The sequence below is a fragment of the Heteronotia binoei genome, chromosome 4 (genome assembly GCF_032191835.1).
Source record: "Heteronotia binoei isolate CCM8104 ecotype False Entrance Well chromosome 4, APGP_CSIRO_Hbin_v1, whole genome shotgun sequence".
Taxonomy (NCBI): Eukaryota; Metazoa; Chordata; class Lepidosauria; order Squamata; family Gekkonidae; genus Heteronotia; species Heteronotia binoei.
In genome coordinates, this window is record NC_083226.1 from 97,175,543 (window position 1) to 97,194,856 (window position 19,314).

The 19,314-nt window shown below is 43.9% G+C and overlaps 1 protein-coding gene across 3 annotated transcripts in view; it reads right to left on the bottom strand.

Annotated features, from left to right (window-relative positions):
* The window catches only part of DMXL1 (Dmx like 1), a 209,517-nt gene that overhangs the window by 29,421 nt on the left and 160,782 nt on the right, over window positions 1-19,314 (bottom strand). For 2 of the 3 annotated variants that reach the window (XM_060235559.1, XM_060235558.1), the window contains one exon: window positions 4,720-4,780. In XM_060235559.1, coding sequence (XP_060091542.1) covers window positions 4,720-4,780 — 61 coding nt within the window. Of the gene's footprint in view, window positions 1-4,719; window positions 4,781-4,990; window positions 5,042-19,314 lie in introns of all 3 variants that reach the window. The other variant, XM_060235556.1, reaches the window with a different exon arrangement.

Genomic DNA, 19,314 nt, shown 5'->3' on the forward strand with positions numbered 1-19,314 from the left:
ACAGGGCACTCCAACCTTTTTGAGCTCGTGGGCACCTTTGGAATTCTGACATGGGGGGTGCAACCACAATTCAGCCCCCAAGCACAAAACACAGAGGAAAATTCCTTGCAGGTGTTCCTGCAGTTTTAGGGAGGGGGTTAGATGGGACCCACTAGGGCAGGGGTGGCCAAACTTGCTTAACATAAGAGCCGCATAGAATAAATGTCAGATGTGTGAGAGCCACCAGACGCAAATGTCAGACGTCTGAGAGAAGGAAAATAGATGGGGAGGGAGAGAGAGAGGTGGAAAGAAAGGAACTTGAACTTTAAATGCATTCTCCAAGCCACTGGCTGGCTTGGCTTGAAGAAGTGGTTTAAAAAGACAAATGCCTTCTCTGGTGGGGGCTTCAAGAGCCACACGATGTGTATGAAAAATCCACATGTGGCTCCCGAGCCACAATTTGCCCACCCCTGCACTAGAGAGATGGGTATAAGCAGCTTCACATTTTCATGTGGCCAAGGCCTGGTTGCATTTCATATTTCAAAACTGTTGTGGCACAGTCCAAGCCGAAGGGAAGAAGAGAGCATGAGCATGTGGGGATGAGGGGGGGGGGGAGATCTGGACCTTGAATCAAGCACATTTTTTTTGAAGGGATGTGGGTTTATTACAGGAAATGTTGGATCCCACTAATCTGGCAGAAACAATGGCCGGGATTGCCTCTGGTTTAGGAGTGGAAAGGGAGGAACTGCAGGCTTCCTTGCTTTCAAATACGATGCTTCCGATAGCAGTATCTGAGCAGAGCTCTTTCAAGCTACAGGAACCATAAGGCAAATTGTTGATAAGCTGTTTTTGAACTGTTGCACTGCTGTTCTGGTTTCTAAGAACATCCCTGACAAGTGTTTGTCCAGCTACTGCTTAAAGACTGCCAGTGAGGGGGTTAATTGCACAGTTGAACAACTCCTACTGTTAAAAGGTTTTTCCTATGCCAGTCTTCTCCTCTGCTGCCAGCAGGAACAGCTCCCTGCCCTCCTCTAAGTGGCAGCCCTTCTAATACTTCAAAAGAGCAATCATGTCTCCCCCCTCAACCTCCTCTTCTCCAGAATGAATATCCCCAAATCCCTTAGCCTTTCCTCATTGGGCTTGTTCTCCATGGTTACTTGGAAGTAATCTACAGTGAGCACTGTGGCACCTACTCTCTACACATGCACAGGACTGCAGTTTTAGATTAAAGAAAGAAGAAGATATTGGATTTATATCCTGCCCTTCACTCTGAATCTCAGGGTCTCAGAGTATTTCACAATCTCCTTTATCTTCCTCCTCTACAACATACACCCTGTGAGGTAGGTGGAGCTGAGAGAAGCTCTCCCAGAAGCGGCCCTTTCAAGGACAGCTCTGTGATAGCTATGGCTGACCCAAGGCCATTCCAGCAGCTGAAAGTGGAGGAGTGGGGAATCAAACCCGGTTCTCCCAGATAAGAGTCTACGCACTTAACCTCTACACCAAACTGGCCCTCCTTTCTCACAGCAGACTTTCTAGTTAATACAATTCAGACTATCCCTGACGTTTCCAAGGGTAGCCATGCTGGTCCATAGTAGAACAACTAGATTTGAGCCCAGGAGCACCTTAGAGACCAACAAGATTTGGGGGAGGGGGCACAAACTTTCCAGCATTAGAGCTCCCTCGATTAGATAAGAGAAGCTTTGACTCTCAAAAATCTTGTTCTCTAAGGTGCTGCTGGACTCAGATTTAGCCATATAAATCTTTCACCTACTTAATTTATTAACTAACATGTATTCCCTGCCTTCCTCCCCCAAAAGGTCACTGAAGTGGTTTGACACACTTCTCTTTTATCCTCACAACGAACTTATGAGGTGGATTAACTCAGAGTATATTACTGGTCCAAGATTTCCCAGCAAGCTGCAAGGGCAGAATGGGCATATGAATCAGGACCTCCCAGATCTGGACACCCTAACCACCAGCTCCTACTAAACACACTATATTTTAAAGTATTCTTTTTTCTTAATAGCAAACTAGAATGATGTTTATAATGAATGTTATATATTCAAAAGTAAATTAGGTGGACAGGAACACCTCTGGGAAAGGCATAGTCTCAGTTTAACCCAGACTTACAAGCAACAGAGCAATGAACAGCCTCCATTTATTGCCTTATGACACTCTCACCATCATTCTCCCATTCTATGTTACTATTTTGTTGGTTTCCTAAGCAAATGCTATCCAGACCAAATGTTCTTTCAGTTTGTTAATTTCACTATGAGTTGTTTTTTCTAAACTAAAACCTCAGTATTCGGGTTAAATTGCCGTGTTGGCACTTTGCGATAAATAAGTGGGTTTTGGGTTGCAGTTTGGGCACTCAGTTTCTAAAAGGTTCGCCATCACTGCTCTAAGCTGATCCTGCATTGAGCAAGGGGTTGGACTAGATGGCCTGTATGTGATTCTATACCTTTGTCTTGCCTGGACTGACCTTCACCTTGTTCTGCCTTAGTCAACTAACTACAACCTCAAAGCACCAGTTTAAAACCAAGATGGACACATATGGATAATGAAGTGTAGAGTTAATGATAACCAACTCCAAAGCTCTAGACAGTCTCATTCAGCAGTGCGCGTGTACACACACAAAATTATAAAATGTGAGTTAGAGAATAGAACCCTGTGGCACTCCACAAGACAAATCCCACCTAGTTAATTCTGCACCTACAGTGAAGACCATATATCCAGTCATCCAGGAAAGAGTGAAATTATTTACACTCACACACACACGTACATATATAAATATAGGTATACAGTTTTCTTTCTGTGGAGTAAATCTTCCTACCCACTCTGTCTGGGGGAGCAGTGTTTCTGGACTGTCAAGACTGAGAAGAGGAATGCACAATAGAGTTAGGTGCTGAGTGTTCAGAGAGAAACTTTGAGTCTGATGCTAGGACCTGATATATTGCTTTATGCCATTTAGAAACTGAAGCTGTTGACGCTGGTTTGTCCTAGGCCTCCATTAAGGTTTGAAGATATACAGGGAGCATCAGGAGAATCTGTGCCAGAGGGAGATCAGACTGCTGAAACTGTGACATTTGGGATTTTAGTTGTAATTTGTACATTCAAGGCAGTCACCATGTACTGAATCAGTTCTAAAAGGCTTTTGAACCTTCCAAGAGTTCCAGATTGCTTAGAGGATGGAGAAAGAGGTGACTGAGATACCTTGCCTACTTCTAAGACAGATTCATTGGACCAAGTATTAGACTTATCTGAGGCACTGCTGGGAATGAATTCTGATGAAATAGATATATTTGGATGTGTCAGACCCTGAGAGGTACTGGGCACTGGATTGGGGATCGGTCCCTGTGGGTTAGCTTGTGTCACTGAGACCTCCCCAATAGCTGAGTGTGTCAGCACTGAGACAGTCAAAGTTGTTGGAATAACGTGTCAGTGAACCTCATGGGCTTGGTGACGAAAGAATGTTGAAGTCCATGGTGAACAGTAGAGAGGTGGGACCAATGTGAAGAATGGTAACGAGAAAGGAAAGGAGATGAGGAAGGATGATGTCTTCACATGTCAAGCCCATTGTGCCAGGTATCTATGCCTACAGGGGGATCCTGACACCGAAGCGCAAACAGAGTAAGCATTGGAGTCTGCATAACAGTATGGTGGAACAGACTCATGCCACTGGGTGAAATGATGACAGGATGAATAGTGTCAAACCCTGGAAGGGGGTCTGTCAAAGCCTCGAAATGAGCTATGTGATGGCTGACAATGCAATCAGTGTGTCTGGGATACGGAACGGTCCCAATGTCTCTGAGAAGAATAGAAATGTACAGAAGATGAACATAAAGAAACATGAATTGTATCCTAACCCACTGGTGCTGAAGCAGTGAGCCCTACTGTAGGGCTCTTCTCGCTTGCTTAGTAGATTTTGAACAATGTACACCAATGTCAACTCTGTGGGCCTCCCCAAGTCAAAATAGGCAAAGCTAGTGCCCAGCTGTGGATGAGTGTTTAGTGTTGTAAGGAGTACACCTCTTAAAGTACACTGTTCCTTCTATATGCTGCAGATGCCCTGAGAGGGAAGGGGAGATGAAGAGGGAGGGAGGGGAAGGTCAACGAATAGTTAAAAGAAACTTTTTTTTCCAGATTCAAGAAGTGAAGAAAAGAGAGACAAATAAGTAAAAGGGAGTGTTCCAAACTAGTTTGATGAGGAGAGACAATAAGGAAGTGTGGGCAGTGCAGCGTGCAGAAAGGAACTGGGTGGTTGGCACTTTCTTCTCAGCTCCAGGAATGCACAGTGCAAGCCTGCTCCCCAGGCTGGGGAGAAAATGTGCCAAAAAGAAAAATTTGAGAAAGCTCTACAAGTTCTGAGGTTGGGCTCAGTGTAAGTGTAGAACCCAGGTGTGTGGACTGCACAGAGAACATGAACATTTACTGATTGTATGGTCCTAATGGCTGTGCAGCGTAAAGGACAGATGACTGAAATTATTGAGGTTTTTTTTTTAATTAGATAGTCTTAATGGCTTCGATCACACCTTGAATTTTGTGAGTGTGGGAGGGGGACTTTTCCGATTCTTTGGGTTGTAGCTCCAAGACAATGCAATTTATTTTTGCTCAAATGTATTTTTATTAGCATTTGTAGTACCTTTGTCTGGAAGAAGGACATAATTTCAAAACTAAATAAATACAATAATCCAGTACAGTAATGTTAACAAAAATATGACATAAAAGCATTAAACTTACAATAAGGCAGTGTTGGGTGCGAAGCCATTCTTCGAACATTATTGATAGCCTTCTTGATCATCTGTTAAACGTACAAAATTAAACAGGTAAGCTGTAAAATTGTTCAGAAGTTTATTATACTAACTGGTGATGCAAAATGAAGATCCTATGGATGAAAGCCAATGAAATATTAATATATATGTAATATCAAACATGAGCCCATGTGTGTGTGTAAGCTTTTGTTTCACAGTTCGGATGATCTCAACAGAGATGCTCTAGACTGCAATCTTACCTCTTTCCTTGCCAATTCCTTTCTGATTCCATTAAATCTATTGGAATATTCCTGTATATTGTAAGGTAAGTAAGGCAGGCAGAAGCATGTAAGAGAGAGGCAAACAAACTTTTTCAAAAATTAAACTGGAATGAAGAAATTAGGTTTTGCATATATTCAATCACAGAAATGTGAAGTGTGAGTTACAGACATTAATTTGAACATGACTGATCTAAATAGCTCTTAATGAATATAAATTCAACAGACACTAAAGAACTGAATTACAATTGAGGGATTATTATAATAAAACAATAGACCCTGTATGGTTTTCTGTGTACTCTTGTTCTGCATGAAGCGGATTGTTTATTTAAAATAATAATAATAATAATAATAATAATAATAATAATAATAATAATAATAATAATAATATTAATAAGTTTTTATTTATACCCCGCCCTCCCCGCCGAGATACTTTAGATACCACAGTTGGATGAAAGTATTTGTTATGTTTCTTACTTCAATATGCCAATACAGATTAGTTAAGGCTATGTATGCATCAATTGCTGGGAAATAAATACTGAGTAGCAGCACATCCTTTCAGTGTAACATCAAGCTACTGAAAAATATGTTACTTCTACAATTACTGCTCAAACAGCTTAGCTGGCTAACAGGAGAACTCATTTTCTTGTGAGTAAATTTGAGCTCAGTGGTATTTATTATTCAGGACATTTATATTCTTTCTACTTAGTTAAAAAATTATTATAAACATTTGCATGTTATTCCTTCCTTTGTAGCATCTATGGTCTCAATGCCACTTAAATGAAAAGGAAATGTAGCCAAATACCAAAGGACAGTACAGTGTAAAAGCAATAAAACTGGAAATAATAATAATGTGAAAGTATAATAATGTAATAATATTATATTTTATTCATTTATACCTTGCTTTTCTCCCCCATGGAAACCCATAGCAGCTTACACCATTCTCCTCTCCTCCATTTTATCCTCACGACATCCTGTGAGGCGTGTTAGGTTAAGAGAGCATGTCTAGTCCAAGGTCACCCAGATAGTTTTCATAGCTTGTTTGTTGTTTGGAAGTTTTAGCAGGGGAGCACAGTTGTCACCCTTGACCAAAGAACAGTATACTCCTTCTATCTGGGATGCTTGTCCTCTTCCACTGAACATGCAGCTTCGGGAGAGATACACATGGAGCAGTGAGGGAGGCAGGGGACACCTGCCTAGCCAGTCAGATCAGCCGAATTCACTCTGGCGATCAATGAAGTGACAGATGTCACAGCCGGGTCACCCTCACATCCAAGTTTTCCTAGCATAAGTAGGGATTTGAACCCAGATCTTTCAGATACTAATCCAGAACTCTTAACTGCCACAGCATACTAGGTCTTAATATTAAAGTTGGAAAAAGTAATGCAGCTGGAAACCATGGGTAGATTTTGAAAGGGAAAAAAGTGTTAGTGAATTTAATGCTGTTCTCTAGGTTGGGATAATGTATCATGAGAAACTACTGAAGATTGTGTTTGATGTGGACCCAACAACCACCTGCTTCATGTAGAACATGAGTACATAGAAATCTATACAGGGTTTGTGACCAGTGATAGCAGAAATACTTAACCAAATGAAACAATGAAAACCTGCACACAGAATTCTATTGATATAAATGCACAATGGAGCATTGTTAATAACATAACAGAGCAAGAAGGTAATTTATCTTTTTCTCCCCCTAAATAACATAGGCAATCACATTTACTTCTTTTAAAAAGAGAAAAACCTATCATTTGTGGTTTACGGCAACATCAGGAATATTTTCTATGACTAGCAGTGCTTATTTCTAAATTAAAGATCAATTATAAAATATAATTTCTACAAATTGAACTTGAAATATAAGCACATCTCCTTAATGTATTATAGTGCGATAACCTATCATTGTTGATTTAAATTGACTGCAACTTGACAGAACTTTCCATACTACCACAATCTGAAGGGTAAATGCAATCTTACTCCCACAAAACCTTACAAAAAGCATCCCTGCATCTCAACATCATGCATCAAATCATGACAAATGTCTCTCTCTTGCACAGAATTTTAGGTTATGATACAGGAGTAGAATTCTTTATTTAATTATTTAATTAATTCTTCATTTAATAAGGATTTAAATGTATACCTAGTAATTTTGTTATAAATGCTTCGTTGATACTGATAGTCATTAAAAATAACTTCCTTGATTGTAACATATTCCTCTGGCAGAGTATTAATGTTTTACTTATCTTTATTTTTTATTGTTGTATCTATAACCATACACCTTGAAATCATTCACTAAGATTGTTGATGTTCTGTTTACTTTTGCATATTTCAATAAACATATTTTATGACTTGAAAAAAATCATGGCAAACATGCATATTTTTTCCCCTTTGGTTGGTCTATCTCAGAACAAATATATTACTAGTAAGAACCCACCTGGTAACACAACATACTACTATTTGAGAAACTGATCTTTTACATAGTATATTTATGGCAATCAAGTTAAAATTATATGTATTCCATTAAAAGTCCATGTGGAGGAATTTGATGTATATAATTTTACTCACACTTTATGTAGATGTAAAAATGATGTAATGGTTTCAAAATAAAAGCTGTATGTCAGTGAACCTAGAAGTATCGATTTTCTGTAACTTTCCCAAAGGTTTTACATATACTAAATTAAGTCACTACAGTGCATCAACTTTATTCATCTTATTTCACCTTTCACAGAACTAATTTACCAAATTTTATTTCAATCAGGAAATAAAGATTACTACTACTGAATCCAGTCCCAGAGACATATGCACACACACGCAAATTATCTATACAGATTGGATTTTGCATGTTCACCCCTCCCAAAAGGTCTTGCCAATAATAAAATAAAATTTGAAAACTAGAGCATGATTCAACCACAAGTGCAACAGGCTTGCAGAAGGCAATTGCTGAAGTAGAGGAGTTTGGGTAAAAATCAGACTTCACGCAGGCTTTTTATGGACAGAAAAGTCTAATAAATGAAATGAAAAACTGGAAAGATAGTTAGGACAGAATGGGAAGATAGACTAGGCAGTGGGAGCAAAAGCAAGGACTTTGAGAAACAAGAGGCATAGAACTGAAAAAAAATAGAAAGAAGGGACTATCACCAAATTTACCTATTTTCCTGTTTTCAAAAGCTTGCAGAAATGTTGTAGAATGACCATTGGTAATTACTGTGAAGGGTCCTTCTCCTCTGAGAAGTGGGTGATTCCCATTTGTGGGTGATTCCCATCCATCCTTCAAGGAGGCAGGAAATACTTTTTTCTGCTTCCAGTTGGAGCCTTCGGAATGACTCTCCCTTCAGTTCTGGGACTCCGAAAGCAGTAACCGTAGTTCAAGAACAAGAACATTAACAAGAACATTAATGGCCACATTAACAAGAACATTAATGGCCACATTAACAAGAACATTAATGGCCACATTAACAAGAACATTAATGGCCACATAATAGTACCCAGTGAGATACAGGGTAGAAAGGCAAGAAGAAAATAGCACATAGAAACAGGAATGCTGATGATGATGGGAGGGCCGAGATGGCCTCCTGACCTCAGAGGAGAAGGACCCTTCCCAGTAAGTACCAATGGTCATTCTCCCTCTGAGGTGGAGACCATCTCTGTGGGACCTCCCAGAACAGTGTCCCTTAGATGGGTAAAACTCTTCTTCCAACCGCAGCATCAGCTGAATCCAAATAATTCAGCTTGTAATGACAAACAAAAGTGGAAATGGAAAAACATGCAGTCACTTCACAAGCTTCTTCCGCCGATGCTCTATTAAGTGGGGCTGTGTGGGTGGATGAACTACACAAAGAATGTGCCATAATTCTGGTAGGTGTCTCCAGACTGGAAGCCTTATAGGCTACAATATTACAAGCCTTGAGAACTAAGCTAATGGAAGTCTTAGACATTCGACTTCCAGACCTGGAGGGTGAAATGTTGCTGAAGCAGCTATCTGTTTTCCTGATAGACTCTGTTCTTGAAATGTAGATATTGAGCGCTCCGTGGATGTCCAATGTATGCCACACAAATTCCTTGGGATGCTTGGACTGTGGGTAAAATGTGCGAAGATAGATCTCTAGTGATCTGTGAAAATTCAAAGAAACTTTAGGCAAAAATGTTGGATCAGCCCCAAGCACTACCTTATCTGTGTGAAGGATGTAAAGCTTTGATTTTACAGAGAAGGCACTAATCTCTGAGACTCTGTGAGCTGAGGTTACAACAATTAAAAAGAGAGTCATCACACGTGCCCATTACAGGCCAACTTCCCATAAATGCCCAAAGGGAGACTTTGCAAGTGCAGACAATACCATAACCTCCAAACAGAACAGCAATGTACTGGAGAAGGAGCCCAGAGCACAGCATTTTGCGGGAAAACACAGGATATGATGTTTGGTCCATAAACAGGAAGCACTGTGGTAAGAGTGCAATCTGTCTGCAGATAGTGGAGAACTTTAGACCTAATGTCAGACCAGCCTGGAGAAAGACTACCACAGAAAAACAGTGAATGGTGCAACAATTCAATCTAGTTTTGTTTGCACCATCTCACAAAAGCTGTCAAGATAGTGTTGTGAATGTGATTGGCATTTGGAGGAAAGGATAGTGTCTGTAGCCTAGATCTGAGTGAGTTTTGCACTCAGAAGAGTAACCTAGATCTGAGAGTGTTTTGCACTCAGTCTCCAGTGGGAAAATGAAGCCAGTCTGGCTGGGGGTGCCAGTTCAGGCTCTGATTAAGAATGTCCGGAGACACTGGAATAGACAGAGGAGAACAATTCTCTAATCGCCAAGAACCAAGGATGACGAGCCCAGTGAGGGGCCACCAGTACGACCTCAGCCTCCTGCTCCCAAATCCTGCAAATGGTCTTGGGAATGAGTAGAAGCAGAGGAAAGCAAAGAGGAGTCCTGGGGCAGGGAGATGTGAGAGCGTCCATCACCTCCACCTTCGTGCAGTAACTACCTCATGAAAGAAGCGAGGAAGATGTTGATTTGTGCTTGATACAAGCTGGTTTAGGACGTCTTAGGCAAATGAGGTTGAAGGTCTTGGGATAGAAGGACCATTCCCTTTTGCAGATGGTCTGCCTGCTTCGCCAATCCACCCATGTGCTGTCCACCCCCCTGATGTGCTCCACTCCGATGGAGATGAGGTTCCTCTCTTCCCAGGCCAGGATCCTCAAAGGCACTCAGTGGCGCTGAAACGACTTAGAGCCCCTTGCTAGTTCAGATATGCCTTAGCAGAGATGTTGTCCCTCCGGACTAAGGCATGCTGATGGGCCAGATCCAACCTGAAGCAATTCAGAGCCAGCCGGATGATCCTGAGTTCTAGAAGCTGATGGGAAGACTCTGTTATTTGAGAGTCCACTGACTCTGTACCAGAACCTTGTTCAGTATAGCTCCCCAATATTGAGGGTTCACAGCTGTGAAAACCTCCCTATAGAACTGCACATAGAATACCTTGCCCTGTCAAAGACTGCTGACCTCCACCTGTCGGAGAAGACTGGATCTGATGGATACAGGAATCCGGAGATGAAAAATCTTCCTTCCCATGATGGATAACTTGTAGGGATAAAGAGAATGCTGCAGTGATCTGGAGTGAAGCCTGGCCCACCAGACTCTGGGCGATTTCCCACACAGCTTACCGAGGAAAGAAGTCCCTCCTCACCGCACAGTGTCTGCTCGGATTTCCCACCAACTGCTCCGCGGATTCAGGAAGTGCCGCACCTTTTGCGTTGCTAACGTAAACTAGGGTTGGTTTTTTTTATACCTCGCCCAGGTATAAAAAAAAAAATTGAAGCACCAGAAAGCCTTCACGAGGGCTCGCTTTGATTTACTGCCATTACTGGCCAATGAAGGCAGATTTAGGCAGATTCCTTTTCAGGAAAGAGTCTGCACTTGTGACTTAACATCCATTGAGGACCTCTACCATTCCCTGTTTTACTGTCCTGATTTTATCATTGAACGGAATAGGTTTCTGGATCGTATTTTGTCTTCTCTTTTTGGTATGTCAAATCAGGAGAAGCTAGTCTTCTTGTTGTCTGACAGAGATAGACACATTACCCTCCAAGTTGCAAGATTTATGACTGGTATTATGGAAAAGAAAATGAAGACTGTACCTCGTTAATTGTTCATTTTGGGTAGTTTTTTTCCTTTTTCTCTGATGTTTTAAATTTTATATCTGGTTTTTAAAATTGGGTTTTAATGTATCATTGTATTAAGGCATGAGGTATTCTGTTTTTTTCCTCTTGTACCTGTTTTATTGTTGAATTTGGTTGTTTGATGCTATGGCAGTATGTGCTAATGCAATAAATTGATTGACTGACTGACTTTCCATGCAGTAGTCACTTGTAAGAGCAAAAGGTTTTAGCGATTTCCATTTGAGACGCAAAAGGTCCAGCACTTCCTGAATCCGCGGAGCAGTTGGTGGGAAATCCGAGCAGACGCTGCGTGGTGAGGAGGGACTTCGCTCCTCAGTAAGCTGTGTGGGAAATCGCCCTCTGTCTAAGCAGGAGATCAGCAGACACAACAAGGAGTCCCAGGCACAAAATGAGTGATTTCCCCATCCATCGAAATGACAGATGTACTGAGGCATGGTCTGTTTTTCTTCATGTGTCTTTACCAGAAATCTACAAAGGCAGTCACCAAGGAGACTATCACTCTGGTATGGATAGTCAGATACCATGGATTTGGGAAGCATACCTGCAGGCCAAGCACTCAACCTCCCAGTCACAGTGGTGAAAGTCATGGCCTCAGAAATGAACATTAAGTTGTCCAAGATAGCATCAACAAGAAAGAAGGCAGCCTTTCAGTCCCCAGCTAGTGCCTTCAAGGAAGCAGTGGTTCTCTGACAAGACCTGGATAACCTTGCGGATGCAGACAATTGTTGCTCTGGATGCGATGGAGGATGTAGTGGAAGCTCTGACCATCCTCAGAAAGCAGGTCAGTAGACTGCAATGGTGCCACAGGCTGTCAACTGAGGAAACCTGAAATAACTCATCAGCATAATTAGACAGAACATAAAAGCATTTTAACAAATGTGGAAACTGCCTATTTGAGTCAGGTTTGTCCCATTCCACCCTGAGGTGACATTCAAATATTCAGTCACAGTACGAAAGGGAAAACTCATTAGTACCCATGGCCATTACCTTTCTACAAGAAATCTTAAGCTCCTATGTGGAAGATATGAAACTCAAGGACTGCTATAGCCTTTGTTAAGAATGGCACCTGGGTTTCTTTCTCTTCCTTTTTGATAGGGATTCCCTGTCCTCCCAAGTAACAGGCTCAGAGTCAGAGAACCTAGGTTCTGCTCCAGTTCTTTGTATGGGTAATAGCCTATCTGGGTGCCTTAGTGACAGGGCAGGAGAAGTTGAGAAGTTTGAAGAGGTTGACCAGAGCCCTGTGAAATAAATGCCATTTGAGGGCAGAAAGAAGCCATCCCCTCTTGCATGTCTCTGCAGAAGGTTCATACCAGCCCAGGAGGAATAAAGAAACACTTAGAAGTGGTTACTTTATCACCAAGGAGGGCAGCTCTGTGAAGACCCTGCTCTGTCTGGTATGCAGAACAGCAGCGGTCATTTTGTAGAAAAATAAGTGGTGAAGCTCATCCAGGGATTGTTATGCAATTGCACATACTATTCAATGGACAAGGAAGTGGAACTCTCAGAAGGAGGAGGAGGAACTCTCAGAAAGGTGCAGGAGCTGCGCTTCTGTGAGCTCCCACTGAATCTTAGGCCTGCTGAACAGGCACCTCTGTCACTGTCAGCCATGGCCAGGGCCAGTTGGTGTGGAATGAATGGAGTGGATGTGGACTCTGATCCTCCAAAATAGCCACCACCAACTACTGACAGCTCTGAAGGACTGGCATGCTCTACCAGCAAGTGGTGTTTCTTGGTCTGTCATTCGGCTGCCGCTGTCACTGACTGCTGGGGTCTGTCGAGATGGACGGCACGAACAAGCCATGAAGGCATGTTGGTCCCGTCTGAAAAGTAGACGGTACTTCTTGACCTGTCAGTCGGCAGCCACTGTCACTGACTGCTGGGCTCCATCGAGACAGATGGCATGAACAAGCCAAAAAGGCATGTCAGCCCTGCCTAAAAAATATACAGCAATCACAGTTGTGGACGCCTCTGATTCCTCGTCAGTCAGAAAAAAATCTGAGTGTTCTGCTTCCACCATTTGGTGAAAGAAAAAATATTACACAGGAGCACTTCAAAAGTGCAAAAAAGTATCGATCCTCTGTAGGCCTCTGAAGAGAGAGAGGGAGCGAGGCAGAGGAAAAAAGTGGTAAGGTATAGAAAGGAAACACAGAACATGAAGGGACATTCTCCTCTGAGGGAAAATGTAGCAGATTTTGTTTGTCTTCACCAAAATGAGTTAGAATATAAGGAAGAACGGCAAAGGTGCTTGGTGCTTGGGAGGGACAACAGTGGGAGGGCTTCTAGTGTCCTGGCCCTACTGATGGACCTCCTGATGGCACCTGGTTTTTTTGGCCACTGTGTAACACAGTGGTGGACTGGATGGGCAACTGGCCTGATCCGACATGGCTTTTCTTATGTTCTTAAAGGAAGTATATAAAGGTAGTTATGAGGGAAAATATATAAGAAAAATCTAGAGTTTAAGAGATAGATAAAGGCAAGGCCTGATCTAAGCTGCTTTCCCTGTAGAGGCAGGAAAAGAACTGAAGGGAGGGTCATTCCAAAGACGCCAACAGAAAAAAGTATTTCCTGCCTCCCTGAAGGATGAATGGGAATCACCCACAGAGACAGCCTCCACCTCAGAGGGAGAAGCAAGTTTTCCAAAAGCATCTATCAGTTTGAAAAAGCTGCAACAGTTTTATTCCAGCATGTCATACAACTTTTAAAAAGGAACAGAAGTCCTGCATTTTGGCCCTGCAAATATATGGGACTGGCAAGGAAAGTTGCTACCTTCTTTTCCTCCTATTCCTTCCTTTTTTATCCAATTTTAAAAGTTTTATTGTTTTTCCAGAACAGAAAGGGAAAAGGGAAATGGGAATTAGAAAGTTAAAGTTACACTTAACATTGCGATTGTAATCCAGTCTGCATGCTAAAAAATCTTTCAAATGAAATATCATTAAAATATTATCATTCATTTTACATTATATCATCATTATCTATATAAAATATTATACATATTGTAAGCTGTCCTTTAAGCTATTTATCTATCCATATTGGCTTACTTTTCCACATTTTAATATATCTTTAAGAGATAAGAATGGAAGATTCTGTTCACTTACCGTGAAGCCTTCCTTCTCTGTGGTCCCAGAGTGGTCCATTCCTTCTACTCCTGGGATCACAGCTCCTCCTCTCTGTGGGCAGGGCCAGCAGACTTGAACCCGGAGGAGAGGTGCTTGACTCTCTGCTTCCAGTCAGTCTTCGAGCCCTCACACCTCCCTGTATCTAACTAACACCATATAACAAGGAGAGAAAAAACACAGACAACACTCTCCCCTAAATATGCCCCAGAATCTTTAGGGCAAAAAACCCCACCCCTGCAGCGGGCCTACGCCCGGGGTTGCGGGTAATGTATTAACTGATTCAGAACCCAGAATAGTGCAGAAGCTGAAGAACCACAAGAAAAAGGTGGGTAGGAATGGACCACTCTGGGACCACAGAGAAAGAAGACTTCACGGTAAGTGAACAGAATCTTCCATTCTCCAGTGGTCCCAGGAGTGGTCCATTCCTTCTACTCCTGGGACGAAAAAAAGCAGTGTCCCTAGGGGAGGTCTCTTCAGCTTCCCAACTAGACAGCGTGCTGAAGCACCCTCCTACCAAAGGCAGCCTCAGCAGAAGCAAATTTGTCTATTCTGTAGTGCCTAGTAAAGGAATGGATCGACTTCCATGTGGCAGCTTTGCAGACTACCTCCATGGAGGGAAAGGAACGATACTGCTGACGTGGCCGCCCCCCAAAGGAATGAGCTGTAACCCCGTGTGGAGGTTCCACACCCTTCGCTTTATAGGTCTCAATGATACAACCTCGAAGCTACTGACTAACAGTGGCAGGAGAGATTCTGCTCCCCATCGAGGTCTTCCTGAAAGAAACAAAAAGAGACTCAGTCTTGTGAACTGCCTTAGTCCTGTTGAGGTAAAAACAAAGTGCCCTACGGACATCTAACTGATGCCACAATTTTTCCTTATCATGCACTGGATTCGGACAGAAACAGGGCAAAATAATATCCTCACCCCGGTGAAAACTGGAATTAACTTTGGGGGTGAAAGCCAGGTCTGGCCTAAGCACTACCTTATCCTGGTGGAACAGGCATAGCTCCTTATGACTAGAAAGGGCCTGAATTTCTGAAACCCTACGTGCTGAGGTAATGCTAACTAAAAATACCGTCTTAAAAGTCAGAAATTTTAGGCTACACGACGCCATGGGCTCAAACAGCTTGAAACATAGAGCATCTAGAACCGTGTTCAGAATCCAGGAAGGGAAGCGGTGTACCTGCAGGAGATTAATCTGGGTAACCCCTTTTAGGAAACGACTAATATGAGGATGGGAAGAAATATATCTTCCCTTCTTCGCCCCCCCCCCCCCCCGCTTATCGTAGAGATGGCTCCCACTTGCCTACGAAGAGTACTACTGCTAAGCCCTTTTTCTAGACCAGTCTAAAGAAAAGAGAGGATTGCAGCAATTGGGGTCAATTGGTCTCTCCTGACACCAAACCCCAAACACTTGCCAGGTCGTGTTATATACTCTGTAAGTGGAGGCTTTCTGTGCAAATATAGCAAATAGCAAGCCTTTATTGGCATAAAACAGATTTAGCAGTAAAATAGCAATATAAATAATATAAAATCCTAGATTATAAAGTACATAGGGAGCTAAAATACATAAAATAAGTAAAATATGTATGAGTCGAGTTTAGCCAAATTAAATAATTAAAAGATAAAATGTGGTCATTCCAGAACCATTCTCTGTCGTATTTCCATGGCCTGTTGGAGAAATCTAGCCACCATTAAAGTTACCTCAGCGCAAGTGTCATTTAAAAGTTCAGGCAAAAGTTCAGGCAAAGTCCACAAACTTTTAAATGGCTTTCTGTGAAGAAAGCATGGTGTCTACAACCTCCTTGGGATTCCCTAGACTAACTAACTGATTCCTCTCAACCTCCAGGCAGTGAGTTTGAGTAACTCCGAATGTGGATGGAATAGACTCCCTTGGGTGAGAAGGTCTGGACGACAGGGTAGTCTCCATGCCGGACCCTCTGCTAGGCCCAGAAGGTCCTGAAACCATGCCCGTCTGGACCAGAATGGCGCCACCACGATTTCGTCTGCCCTTAGTTCTTGTACTCTTTGCAGGAACTGGTGCAGAATCTGGAATGGCGGAAAGGCATACAGCAGAGTTGATGGCCAATCCGCATTTAGGGCGTCTATGCCCATCGATGCCCTGTCTCTTGTTCTGGAGAAGTACTTGTCCGCTTGGTGATTCTGCGCTGAGGCAAACAGGCAGACTTCTGGAGTCCCGAACCGTTGGCAAATTTGAAGGAAGACTGCCCGATGAAGGGACCATTCTGACTGGGCTATGGATTGGCGACTCAGCCAGTCTGCTATTGTGTTGTCCCAACCGGCCACATGCGTTGCTTTGATAGAAAGAAGATGGCTTTCCGCCCAAAGGAAGAGAAGTTTCGCTTCGGCAAGAAGCATCTTGAACCTCATACCTTCTTGTCTATTCATATAAGCCTTGGCTATTATGTTGTCCATTTGGACTAAAACATGTTTCCCTTCTATGTGTCTTGCCATACTTAGCAAGGCTAAACGAATGGCCCTTAGCTCCAGAAAGCTGATGCTTTTGGTCGATTCCTGAAGGGACCATTTGCCTTGGGTCACTGTACCCGTTAGATGGGCCCCCCAACCAAAATAACTTGCATCGGTGGTCACTACCAACTTCTTCAGATCCCTCATCACTTGACCCTGTGTGAAACAGTCGGGGGCCATCCACCAGAGTAGGGCTTGTCTTAGATGTGTGGGAATTGTCAGCATCAGGGGTTTCTTTAGACTGATTTCCCTCTGAAAGGGACGAAGGAAAATCTGAAGGGGCCAAGTGTGGAATCGGGCCCATTGCACCACATCCTGGCAGGAAACCAACATTCCTAGTAGTTGTACTAGACCCATGAGGCTTTTTGTCCTCCTCTCGGACACCTGGACCAGGAGATTTGCAAGTTTGGACCTCCTCTCCTGAGAAAGGACTCTGTCCCTGAGTGTATCTATCTGTACTCCTAGGTGAGTCAGGTTCTGCATCGGCACCAGGGAAAAACAGGTTGCCTACCTGTAACTGATGATCTTCGAGTGGTCATCTGTGCAGTCACACTGATGGGATTAAGGCGCCTGCGCCGATCACGATCGGTAACTTTCAAAAGCTGCGGATTTCCGCGCCCCAGGCCCGGTGCGCATGCGCACAGCCCCCACTGCGCATGCTCACCGAGCCCGGAGCGGACATCCCGCCAGTTCCTTCTGACCGCTGCATGATCCACTGATGGACCGGCAGCAGAGGGGAAGGAGGGCGGGTAGTGTGACTGCACAGATGACCACTCGAAGATCATCAGTTACAGGTAGGCAACCTGTTTATCTTCTTCGTGGTCTCTGTGCATCACACTGATGGGAGACTAGCAAGCCAATGTCCTACCTGGAGGAGGGTGCTCCGGTTCATCAGTAAGACAGCGACTGCAGTACCGCCTGGCCCACCGAAGTGCCCTGATGCCATCTCAGGTCCAACGCATAGTGTCTAACGAAGGTATGCGGCGAGGACCACGTGGCTGCTGCACAAATGTCACTCAGGGGCACTCCCTTCATGAAGGCTGCTGAAGTGGCCATCGCCCTCGTGGAGTGTGCTCTAATGGGGCCAGGCAAGGGCCTCTTATTTATCAAGTAACAGAGTTTTATGGTCTCTGAGATCCATTTTGAGATCCTCTGAGCTGAGACCTTGCTCCCTTGAGACGCTGGGGTGTAGGACAGAAAAAGTCTGGAGTCCCTCCGGAAGGGCCCCGTTCTGTGTAGGTAAAAGGATAATGCCCTTTTGACATCTAGTGCATGGAGTTTGCGCTCCCCATCTGTCGTAGGGTTCGGGAAATACACCGGCAGGTATATTTCCTTATTTAAGTGGAAAGAGGATACCACCTTGGGGAGGAATCTGATATCTGGTCTTAACCAGACACCGTCTGCACTAAAGCGTAAGTATGGGTTGTCACATCGGAGAGCGGCCAGTTCACCTACTCTCCTGGCCGACGTAATGGCTAAGAGGAAAGCCGTCTTCCACGTTAGCAACTGCAGAGGACATGTCGCCATGGGTTCAAATGGTTTCCCCGATAAGGCGTGTAGGACTCCAGGGAGGTCCCATGCGGGGGCTGGAACCCTTACTACAGGGTACAGTCTGGCAAGGCCACGAAGGAATTTCTTAGAGTCTGGGTGTGAGAACACCGAGTGGCCTTCAATGTTCACGTGATTAGCTGATATGGCAGCCAAGTACACTCTAGCTGATGATACTGCTAGTCCCTTGTCGATTAGGGCGAGGATGAAGTCCAACACCGTGGAAAGGCCCGCTGTGGCGGGGTCTGCTCCCTCTGATGAAGCAAACTCCACAAACTTAGACCACTTGTAGTCATAGGACTTCCGAGTGGATAGTTTTCTGCAGTTCAGAATAACTTCTTGTGCCCTGGCCGATAATGGGGCAGTTATAGCCGCCACGCCGTCAATTTCAGGTGCGGTGCATCGTGATGAGTCACCCTTCCCTGATGCGATACTAGTAGGTCTGCGGCTGGTGGGAACTGATGGTAGACCCCTTCGGATATGCTTAGGATTGGGGCAAACCAATGTTGTCTCGGCCACCAAGGGGTGACTAGGATTCCCCGTGGCCTTTCGCTGTGAATCTTGTGGATCACCTTGGTTATGAGCGGGATGGGAGGGAACAGGTAAACGTGCTGTCCCTTCCATGGAAATATCAGGCCGTCTCCCAGCGATCTCGGGTCGGCTCCCCCCCTGCAGCAGAATTTCCTGCACTTTGAATTTCTGCGAGTCGCAAACACGTCTATTTCCGGTGTTCCCCACTTCTGAAAAACTGGTTGAAGGAATTGCCAGTTCATTTCCCATTCGTGGAGTACGGCACCTCCTCTGCTTAGAGAGTCCGCACAAGAGTTGAGAGTGCCCGGGAGATGTGCTGCAGTTAGGGTTGTCCGCGTTTCTCTGCATATCTCCCAAATGCGTAAAGCTAGCAGGCAAAGCTTCCGGGACACTGTGCCCCCTTGCCTGTTTATGTATGCTAGGGCTGTCGTATTGTCTGTAAGAATT